General features: G+C 40.6%; 1 protein-coding gene across 1 annotated transcript; it reads left to right on the forward strand.

The window, feature by feature from the left end:
- The first annotated feature begins 1,567 nt into the window (after nt 1–1,567).
- LOC114701375 (fatty acid-binding protein, intestinal) lies at nt 1,568–5,635 on the forward strand. Its single transcript, XM_028881459.2, has 4 exons — nt 1,568–1,687; nt 2,933–3,105; nt 4,869–4,976; nt 5,369–5,635. The coding sequence occupies exons 1-4, from the start codon at nt 1,621–1,623 to the stop codon at nt 5,417–5,419; spliced, it is 399 nt and encodes a 132-aa protein (XP_028737292.1). The 5' UTR covers nt 1,568–1,620; the 3' UTR covers nt 5,420–5,635.
- The last annotated feature ends 6,069 nt before the right edge of the window (nt 5,636–11,704 follow it).

The following is an 11,704-nucleotide window of genomic DNA, read 5'->3' on the forward strand; positions in this document are numbered from 1 at the left end:
GGGTGTTATGAAATACTAAACTTGTTGGTTCATTTCGAAAACACGTGTTTCTTTTTAAATACACCATATTTCTATTCCCTTGGCCAGAGACTGGCCTTATTTTTGTAATAAATATTGGATCTATTACCTGTAAGCTTTAGAAAAAAGATTTATTATATTTTTAAATTGTGTGCATATATGTGTCTGTGTGAAGGTTTGTGATGGAAAGGACTATCATCAAAATACACTGTGTGAAAATTTTAAGTAATAAAGAAGTCAGTTGGAGGGCGAGGAACGTTTGCTGAGGAATAGAATGCTTGTCTAGCACATAGTGGTCCTTAGTTAGTCCTCAGTAGAGCAGGAGAAAAAGGAAAACTAAGACTAAAAACTCGACTGGTAAAATGTCAATGAACCATAGTTCACTGATCACTGAGCATGCACTCAAAGAGCTGGACCTGCAGCAGGCACCTGTAACCTCAGTACCAGGAAGAGGGGTTCAGGAGAATCCTTGGGACTTGCTGGCTGTGCAGTATAGCTAATCAATAGTCTTCAGGTTCAGTGAAAGACCTATCAAATAACAAGACAAAAAACAAAAACAAACAAACAAAAACCCTTATAGAGAGCTGTAGAAGACATGAGTAAGGTGCTCACAGAATACAGAGGAGGGGATCAGATGCCCCAGAACTGGTGTTACAGGCAATTGAGTGTCAACCTACATGGGTGCAAGGAATCGAACTGAATCCTCTGTAAGAGCGGTATGTGGGTTTTTTTTTGTTTTTTTTTTTTTTTTTTTTTTTTTTTTTTTTACTTGTTTGTTTGTTGCTGTTGATTGTTTCTTTGTTTGTTTGGGGCATAGTCTCATTTAAAAAGTCCCAGCAGGGCAGGAATTCATTGTAGATCAGGCTGCCCTCAAACTTCAGAGATCGATCTGTCTCTGCCTCCCGAGTGTTGAGATTACAGGGGTGCCACCACACCCACTTACAGCATGTGCTTCTAACCACTGAGCAGTCTCCAACCTGTGGCTTCTTAAAAACATTTTAATTTGTCCTTTGAAAATTTCATACTTTTATACAATTTGATCGTAACATTCCACCATTGTCTCCTTCCAACTCCCTTAATGGCCCCTATCCCATCACCCTCCCAACTTCATGTCCTCCTTGGTTGTTGTTATAGTAACTGTTGCCCATGTCCCCATGAATGTTGTCCACCTATTGGAGCATGGGGAACCTACTATCAAGTCCCCAAAGGACAATGACTCTCCCTCCCTCAACAGCCACCACCATCCAGAGGCTTCTAAATTCCTGGATCTCTGTAAGTATATTGCCTGAGATGCTGATGTGTAGGCTTTAGCACCTAGGTCAATAATTTGACATTGCAACAAAACTACATGATGTCATTTGTAAAGTTTATGAAGGAGAACTGGACAATCAACTTTTCAAAAAGAATCACAGAAGTAGATTCAAAGAAAGCACATAAAGAGAAGTTAAAAGGGGCATGGCATGTTAAGTAGTCAGGCAATCTCTTGAACTTTAAACTTCCACATCACAGTATGAATTGGTTCGAAGATAAGAAGTAGAATAAATTCTCTCTTGTGGACAGGGCTGAATCTCTGCTTTTCCAGAGGCACACACAGCTGAGATCATGGCATTTGACGGCAGTTGGAAAGTAGACCGGAGTGAGAACTATGATAAGTTCATGGAGAAAATGGGTAAGGACTGGTTTCTACCTGGGCAGTTCATGTTTGCTTTCCTCTCTGTGTGTGTTAGGGAATGACTGGTGATGTGTAAGGCTCCAGGTGTGATTGTACAGAGTCTGGAAATCCATGTCCACACTTCCTGCTTTAGGAAGACATCTTGTCCCCTAGGGCAAGTGTTAGAGCCCCTGGGTTTTCTACCCTTTCTTGCTAATTACACCTATGTAAATGAAAACTGACATGTTTGTGTTCATTAGAAGAAAGACATTTGTAGTGAGTTATGATAATTTCCAGGGTTTAAAATAATGCTGGACTATAGGGGGTAAAAGAACAGGGAACTTTTAGTAACATAAGAAAATAATTTTATCAAACCTCAGCTTGAATAAATTCTATGTAGTTCTCTTCTCTGACTTGCCTAACTTCAGGAACAGCTACAGAAAGCCGTGTTTCCTTTGTGGAGGTGTACTTTGACTATATTATAAATGTCTACTAATGTTCTGGCAACCTACACTACAAAATTGGGCAAAAATTATGTGTTATTTCCGAAAAACAAAACCTGCATAAATTATAGCTTATACTTTAGGGATTGTGAATTTAAGTTTATGAAATTTGTACATTCATACTATAATGAACTTAACCATGAAATCTCTAATTTTTCTGGCTTGGGACCAATCAGAAATGCCAGAAAAATAAATGCAACTATAAAGCAAGCAAAGCATGGTGCTATATGCCTGTGATCTTAACACTTTGAGAGGGAAATGGCTAGCCTGAGCTAGGCAGCAAGTTTGGAGCCTGCCTGGGTTTTATGCCAAGAACCAGTTTCAAATGACAACAAAATAAATAAATTCACTCGGAAAGCAAAGTAGTGTTGGAAATGAATAAATATCCCGAACTGAACTTGTGTTCCTTTAATAAATGAATACACCTCTTAATGCTTCATTAGACATTGCTGCAATTTGACTGAACGCTGAAGCAAACGTTTGTTAAGCTTGTTAAAATGACCCAGGGCTGAGGTGCTACAGTTTGCTGCTTCATTTACATTTTCTTAGTGTAGAAAAGCTGCTTGAACCATTTCTCTGGATCTGCCAGAGCTTCCCCTTTCTCGAAAAGCAATTCAGTGTGCTTGTGCACACACAACACTATTTGCTCTTTCTTCTCCACCCACAAAATAAAGATGAGCAGACCAAAGCAGAGCTAAGAAAGGGAAACGCTTTCCGTGGCATTTTCATTTCATGCTCCTCCCAATCTCTCCTCTTGCAGGCGTGAATGTGGTGAAAAGGAAGCTTGCAGCTCATGACAATTTGAAATTGACCATCACACAAGAAGGAAACAAATTCACAGTCAAAGAGTCAAGCACCTTTCGCAACATTGACATTGTGTTTGAACTTGATGTCAACTTTACCTACAGTCTAGCAGATGGAACGGAACTCAATGTAAGACATTTTTATAAACAACGCATTCTTAAATTTTTTTTTTTCTTTTTACCAATATAAAGTGCTTTATCTCATGGAATGGTTCAGCTAATGCAAATTCATTCATTTATTGAAGCGGCAACAAAGTCTGTTGATATTTTATAATCATACACATAGGTAAATGTTTAAATATAGTATTTTATTGTGATACACATCTGTGAAAAAAGCTATACTGAGCAATAAGGTTTAGAATACTCCTCTAAGAGGGACTGAGTATCGGGATAGTCACAAGATGTCTTACTTAGGGTTTCAATTGCTCTGAACAGACACCATGACCACAGCAATTTTTATAATGTAAAATATTTAATTGGGTGGCTTACAGTTTCAGAGATTTAGTCCATTATCTTCGTGGTGAGACATAGTGGCATGCAGGCAAATGTGGTGCTGGAGAAGGAGCTGAGAGTTAATGCATCTTGATCTACAGGCAACAGGACACGAACTGTGTCACTGGGCATAGCTTGAGCATAGGAGACCTAAGTCCACCCCAACAGTGACACACTTCCTCCAACAAAGCCACACCTACTACAACAAAGTCACACCCCCTAATGGTGCCATTCCCTATGGGGGCCACTTTCTTTCAAACCACCACACGAGGAAATGTAAAGTTCTGCATTTTCAACTCTTCCTGCTGGGAGAACACAAGTTATAGTGTTTAAGATATTCAAACACAGTAACTGTTTATAAATGTACTTGGACAATAAACTGAGAAGCCGGAAATGTAGTTGAGTCAGGAGACTGTAGCAGGCATAAAACCCTGGGTTGTGTTTCCAATGCTGCATAAAAACTGGACATGGTCACACCTTCCTGTAATCTCAGGACTTGGGAACTGGAGTCAGGAGGATCATAAAGTCAAGCTTTTCCTCACACACAGAGTAAGTTTGAGGCTGGTGTGGGCTACATGAGATCTCATCTCAAATAAACATTGATTTAAAAAGTTAATGAATGGGTGAATAGCCAAATGTGAAAGTTTAATGCATTATAGGTAATTAAGAATGTCCCTTTTAATGGACAAGATAAAAAAATTTTTTTTAAGGACTCACTCTATCCAATTAATTTTTCAAAAGTATTTTTAGCTTCAGAGTATGTTTGCAGTGACGTGTGTGTGTGTGTGTGTGTGTGTGTGTGTGTGTGTGTGCCCGTGCCCACACCCAAGTGCACATGGAGAGGCCAGAGGAGGACATCAAGTGCCCCACTCCACTGCTGCGCATCTTACTCCCTGGAAACAGGGTATCTCACTGAACCTGGAGGGAGGCTGGCGGTCACAAAGCCCCATGAGCCTCCGGTCTCTACAGCATCAGTGTCACGGGCATTTGTGAGCACACCTGGCTTTTCACATGGATTCTGGGGACTTGAATTCAGGTCCTCAGGCTTGTGTTGTCAGTTCCCTCCTCACCCTGCCATGACAGTCTAACTGCTGAGTATTTTATCACTAATGTCATTACTACTCCTCTGCAGTAGAATTCAGCCTATAGCAATTGTCAGTGGAGTGGTGCCTAGTAGTTCCCAGTACAGCCTGGACTCCCACAGCTCATGTCCAATCTCTTTCTGACTTTCGAGGAATCGCTCTGTCATTTCACAGTCTCTGTAGATGTAAAATGGAGGAAATTTGTTACTTCATAGAGTGCATAGGGTCACTGAGTGAAGAAGATGTGGGTCTGTAAAACTGGAAATTGTGTTAGAGACATGCAAGACCATAAAAATGCTGCCTTGTTATTGTGATGCAGGGGACCTGGAGCCTTGAGGGAAATAAACTCATTGGAAAATTCAAACGCGTAGACAATGGAAAGGAGCTGATTGCTGTCCGAGAAATTTCTGGTGGTGAACTCATCCAGGTAAGTTGTAAGAAAGATTTATAACTACATGTCAAACACAAAAATGATTATGAACAAGAATTTTGTCACTTCTGAGTTACACTTTTAATAAGTAAAGTGTTAACTTCTCTCTTATAAATATTTATTTATATATATATACAACACACATATATATATGAGACATCTATTTATTGAGGAGAGTTTGCATATATATACATCAATTCTTATTTTAATAACAGAAAAACAAATGCCTCAACCCAAAATGTAATTTTAATGGTTCTATTCTATATCTTCCTAAAATGTTTCTATCAAATTCAAGAAAACGCTAGTACAGGCTCTAACGTTATTATTTTTCTTAATTTGGGATATTAACTTAATTGACACGTTCTTTTATGTTTTTAAACATCTTTCAGACCTACACATATGAAGGAGTCGAAGCCAAGCGGATCTTTAAGAAGGAATAGGCAAGCTCCTTGGAGCTGGAGCAACACTGAAGAGCTAAACTCTTGTTAGACTTCTCTCTCCATGATGTCAACGCCAGGAAGAGTCATCCTTTCATGAGCATTGATAGATTTCCAGTCTTCTCAAAGCCAGAGAAGCTAATTAGGACTTCATTTGTTTTATGTTCCTTCAGATATACATTAACTGGAGTTTAAAAGAAAATAAATAATATTCTCACATTGCTTTGTAAGTAGTGTTTCCTTTAAAAAAAAAAGCTATCGGCATAGCATTGATGACTGTTTATTCAATATTATATTTGTGTGTGTGCTGAGTTATGATTTTTCTGAACATATTTGAATTGATGCATCACACATAAAACATCTTGAGTGGTCCCTCTATATAGCTGGTCCTCAAAGGGAAACGCACAGGGACAGCTGACCGTAACTCATGGGAGCTCAGACTCTAGATTAGGAAGCCTGCATGGGACAGACCTAGGTACTTCAGCATGTAGGTAGCAGTTGTGTAGTTTGGTCTGTTGTGGGGCCCCTAGAAGTGGGACCAAGATCTGTCCCTGGCACATGAGCTCGCTTTTTGGAACCTATTCCCTATTGCGGGATGCCTTGCTCAGCCTTGATGGGTTGTGGGGAGCTTGGGTCCTGCCTCAACTTGCTATGCCATGCTTTGTTGACTCACATGGGAGGCTTTACCCTTTCTGAGGAGTGGATGGGGAGAGGGGATAGGAAGGAGGTGGGGGGAGAGTACAGGAGGAGAGGAGGGAGGGGAAACTGTGGTTGGTATGTAAAAGAAATAAAACAATTTAAAAATGTATATAATAGACTAGTGTGTCCTTTTCTTCTACAGAAAATGGACCAAAATGTAGATTGAAACTTTCCTTTGAGTGGATGGAAAATCTCTTCAGTTCTCTCTCCTTGAGCCTGTGTGTGAGTGAGTGAGCCTTGCTCTGGCTGATGAGATCTCTTAGTTCCCGCCCAGTCTTAGGTTTACTAGTGCGAACTTGAGAAAGCCAATTCATCTCTTTGGAATGTACTTCAGGTATCTTTAAAATGATTAGACTGGATTTCTAAACTCCTTTCACAACAACAACAACAACAACAATAATAATAATAGTGTTCAAACAACAGCCAGTAACTCTCCCTTTCTTAAGCAACCATTTGAAAATATGCCACTGGGGAGAGAGTGTTGGGGTGAGTTTTTGTTGTTATTGTTGTTTTGTTTTGTTTTGTTTTTCAAGACAGGGTTTCTCTGTGTAGTTTTGGTGCCTGTCCTGGATCTTGCTCTGTAGATTAGGCTGGCCTAGAACTCACAGAGATCTGCCTGGCTTGCCTCCTGAGTGCTGGGATTAAAGGCGTGCACCACCACCCAGGGAGAGTGTTAGGGTGTTAGAGAACATGGAGTAGGGAGAGAGAAATCCCCTACATTGTGAAATATGGCTGCCTTCATGGGCTCACAACCCATTTTGACTTAGAAAGGCCCTATGTTTGTTTCAATGTCTTGATGTTCCTGTCTTAAGATTCTCAATATCAAGGAGCCCTTGTATTTTCTTTTTTTTTCCTTCCTTTTGTTTTTATTTTGTGTGTGTGTACATGTTTATGTATGAACATGTTCATGTATGGTAGTGCTTGTACACGTGTGTGGCCAGGTGTGTATGGAGACCAGAAGTTCTCACTGGATACCTTTTTCTGTTATTCTTCACCATATTTGGGGTAACAGGATTTCTAACTGAACCTGGAGCTCATCCATCAGTGACTGGCAGGCCAGAAAATCTGGGGACCCTCCTGTCTCTACTGTCCTCTCAGCATTGAGGTTACAGAGATCCACCTCTATGCCCAGATGTTATGTAAGTGCTAGGGATCATAACTCAGATACCTACATTGTGCAGCAAGTGGTTTATACCCTAAGCCCTCTCAGATCTCAGCTCCTTTTGTATTTATACAGATCCTGCAAAATATTTACATAGTCCTATCCCTAGGAGCTGACTGTTCTTAAGTACAGGAGGCATGGGGCACATCAGGAGTCCTGGGTGTCTCAGTTCACCTATCCTCACTGAGGATGCCATTAGAATACAGCGTTACAGAAGGCCCCCTGGTATAGAATACAGATTCCCAGGAATCCAAGAGGGAATGGAAAAATCTCAATCTGGTAGTCAGTGTTTAGGACTGTGAGAAGGTGAAGATTAGTTGAAATCAGAAGGGAGAGGCCTGACTTCTCCTGAGACTCAAGTCCAGTTTCAAGGCCATATACTCAAGTCTCCTTTCCAAACAATTCTGTTTCTCTCTCTCACACGTACACACAGACACAGACACACACATACACACTCATACACATATTCACCCATAGAAACACACACACACTTAGTTCATTTTGTGTTGGCCAACTACTAATGGGCATGAGGTCTTCCTTGGTGTGTGTTTGATATGAGCAGTTAGACTCCAGTGGAGAACGCTGATTTTCCTTTGCCAGTGGGTATAAATTATGCTCTTTATGGGTGGGACCCCATGTTCCCTTCTCCTCTCAGTGCGGGGACCCCTCTGACTTGAACCTATGGAGGTCTTATGCATGCCATAGCCTGTAAGTTCAGATGTGCATCAGTTCCACTGAATCTAGAAGTTTTTCACCTCCTTAATTTTGTTTGATTCACCACTACCACCCAGGTGTGGACTGAAAATTCTTTTTTTTTCTTGTATTAGACCTTTGAAATTTTTGTGCAATTAATTTTGACCATAACAACCCTTACCCAACTTCTCCCAGATCCAACCCCTCTTTCCTACCTACCCAACTTTGTGTCTTCTTAAAAACAAAAGTAAAAAGAAAACAGATTCCCTCTCCATATATTCTTGGTGTGTGGCCTTTCACTGGAGTATGGTTGACCTACTAGTGGGCAACATTCTTAAAGAAAACTGACTTACCTCCTTCCAGTAACTATCAATTGCAAATAGCTCATTGGGAATGGATGGGACTTCCTGTTCACTTCCCTTTCCAAATACTAGGATTTGTTTTGACCCACCACATACGATAAAATATTTTATTTATTTGTTTGTTTACTTATTTATTATTCTCAACCACAATTCCCCATCCCTCTTCTCATCCAGTCTCTCCCCACCCCATCTCCTTTTTCCTCCATATTCATACCCACTCCATCTCCTCTTAGAAAAGAGCAGGCCTCTTTTCAATCAAACATGGCATTGCATGCTACAATAAGACCATCATATCAAGGCTGCACGAGGAAACCCAGTAGGAGGAAAAGGGTCCCATAAGCAGGTAAAAGAGTCAGAGACTGTCCCTGCTCCCACTGTTACCCACATGAACACCAAGCTACTCAGCCATAACACATATGCAGAGGACCTAGATCAGACCCCTATAGGCTCCCTGATCTCTGCGAACCCCCATGAGATCAGTTGAATCTGTGGGCCATGTTCTCATGGTGTCCACAGTGCCTCTGGCTCCTCAGATCCTTCCCCCACCCCCTCCTCAGGACTCCTCGAGGTCTGCCTAATATTTGGCTGCGGGACTCTTGCATCTGCTCCCATCAATTGCTGGATGAAGTCTTTCTGGTCTCTTTGATGAAGATTCTGCTAGGCTCTGGTCCCAGAGCATTCTTCAGGCAGGACAAACTGTAGGTCAAAGGTTTTGTTCCTGGGTTGGTGTCCCAATCCTCCCACCTGGGGCCTTGCCTGGCCATAGAAGATGTTCAGTCTCCATGTCCCCCACTAGGAGTCTGTGTTAGGGTTACTCTCTTAGATTCCATTGTACTAGGTTTCCACCTCAGTCCTGAAATGGCCCCAATTCCAGTCATTTCTCCCTTCCTCCCTGCCCACTTGATCCCTTCTTTTCCCATTCATACACACCTTGAGTCCACCCACAAAAATCTATTCTATTTCACTTCTCAGGGAGATCCTTGCATCTGCTCTTAATCTCTCCTTATTACTTTGCCTCTCTGGGTCTATGGACTGCAGCATGATTATCTTTTACTTTACAGCTAATATACACTCATAAGTGGGTACATATCATATTTGTCTTTATAGGTCAAGATGATGTTTTTCAAGTTCCATCCATTTGCCTGCAAACTTCATGATCTCATTCTTTTCATTTTTTTACAGCTGAATAAGACTTCATTGTTAAATGTTCCACATTTTCTTTATCTATTCTTTGGTTGAGGGGCATCTAGGTTGTTTCTAGTTTCTGGCTATTATGCATAAAGCTGCTATGAACATAGTTGAGCAAATGTCCTTCTGAGAGAATAAAACATCCTTTGGGTATATGCCCTGGAGTGGTATAGCTGGGTCTTGAGGTAGATTGATTTCCAATTTTCTGAGAAAACCCATGTTGATTTCCAAAGTGGCTGGACAAGTTTGTATTCCACCAGCAATGGAAGAGTGTTTCCCTTGCTCCACATCCTCTCCTGCATGAACTGTCACTTGTGTTTTTGACCTTAACCATTCTGACAGATGTAAGATGGAATCTCAAAATTATTTTGATTAGCATTTCCTCGATGGGCCAAGGATGTTAAACATTTAAGTATTTCTCAGCCATATTGATTTCCTCTGTTGAGAATCTCTGTTCAGATTTGTAACCCATTTTTAATTATTTAGTTTGTTGGTGTCTAGTTTCTTGAGTTCTTTGTATATTTTGGATTTTAGACCTCTGTCAGATTTGCAGTTGGTGAAAATCTTTTCCCATTCTGTAAGCTGACATTTTTGTCTTATTGACTGTGTCCTTTGCCTTACAGAAGTTTTTCAGTTTCATGAGATCTCTGTGCTATTGATGTTCTGTTCAGGAAGTTGTCTCCTGTGCCAATGCATTCAAGGCTAATCCCCAACTTTCTCTTCTATCAAGTTTAGTGTATCTGGTTTTATGTTGAGGTCTTTTATCCACTTGGACTTGAGTTTTGTGCATGGTGATAGATATGGATCTATTTGCATTCTCCTACATACAGACATCTGGTTAGACCAGCACCATTTGTTGAAGATGCTTTTTTACATTGTATATTTCTGACTTCTTTATCAAAAAATTAGATGTCCGTAGGTGTGTGGATTAACCTCTAGGTCTTCGATTCAGTTACATTGATCAATATGTCTGTTTTTATGCCAATATCATCCATCTTTTTATTATTATTCCTCTGTAGTCCATCTTAAAATCAGGTATGGTGATACCCCCAAAAGTTCTTTTCTTGTGTAGGATTGTTTTACCTATTCTGGGTTTTTTTTTTCCCTATGAAGTTGAGTATTACTCTTTAGTCTGTAAAGAATTGGGCTGGAATGTTGATGGGGATTGCATTGACTCTGTACATTCCCTTTGGTAGGATGGCCATTTTTAACATGTCAATCCTACCTGTCGACGAGCATAGGAGGTCAATACACCTTCTGATATCTTCACTGATTTCTTTTTTCGAAGATAATTTTTTATCTTACAGGTCTTTCACTTGTTTGGTTAGAGTCACCCCAAGATATTTTATGTTATTTATGGCTATTGTGAAGGGTGTTGTTTCCCTGATTTCTTTCTTAACCCATTTGCCATTTGCATTATAGGAGGTGTAAGTAAGCTCAGATGGAAAGGTATCCTGGCAGTTGGGAGCCAAGGAATACCACAAAGTCACACTGTACAGCAAACCTCACACAAGAGATTTATTGGGAGGGAGAAAACCAGGAGAGTGGCTGTCAGCAGCTGTACAGCCTAGTCTCAGATCAGTATATGACTACCTGTCCAACGGGTTTACTCAGGCACCTGCAGAAATGACTCTCACTTGGCAAGGGCCGATAGTCCATGGGACAGTGAAGGAATTTTCAGAATTTGTGCAGCTTACAGGTTCTTTTCTCTCTCATTATACTTTGTCAGTCACACATGCAACAGCTGTAATTTTCTCTGGAAATTCTGTTCCTTCTCAAATATTTTCCCCTAGGAATCAGCAGGGATTAATGCTTCTTAAATCTCTTATCCTGAATTACTAACTACAATTCCCAACCCCGGGACTTTTTCTGACTCAATGGAGATAGTTAGGTACATATGAAAAAATAACACGTGGAACATTAACCATGTTTCACAGTTCAGGACAGGAGAGCAGGGCATGTATTCAAAGACTAGGAAGAAAGCCTCAGGAATACAGATGGTGCCAACTGTTGAGAGTAAGTTCCCTGGACACCGAGCATAGAATCATTTGTAGGATCTGGTATGCTCCAAGAGAAAAAAATACAATGCAAAATGTGGGATGGATAGATCCATCTGTAACATACATAGGAGCTTATATTGGTGGAAGAAGTATGATACAGTGAGATGGGAAAAGAGTGCTTTAT

The sequence above is a fragment of the Peromyscus leucopus genome, chromosome 6 (assembly GCF_004664715.2).
Source record: "Peromyscus leucopus breed LL Stock chromosome 6, UCI_PerLeu_2.1, whole genome shotgun sequence".
In the NCBI taxonomy this organism is placed as follows: Eukaryota; Metazoa; Chordata; class Mammalia; order Rodentia; family Cricetidae; genus Peromyscus; species Peromyscus leucopus.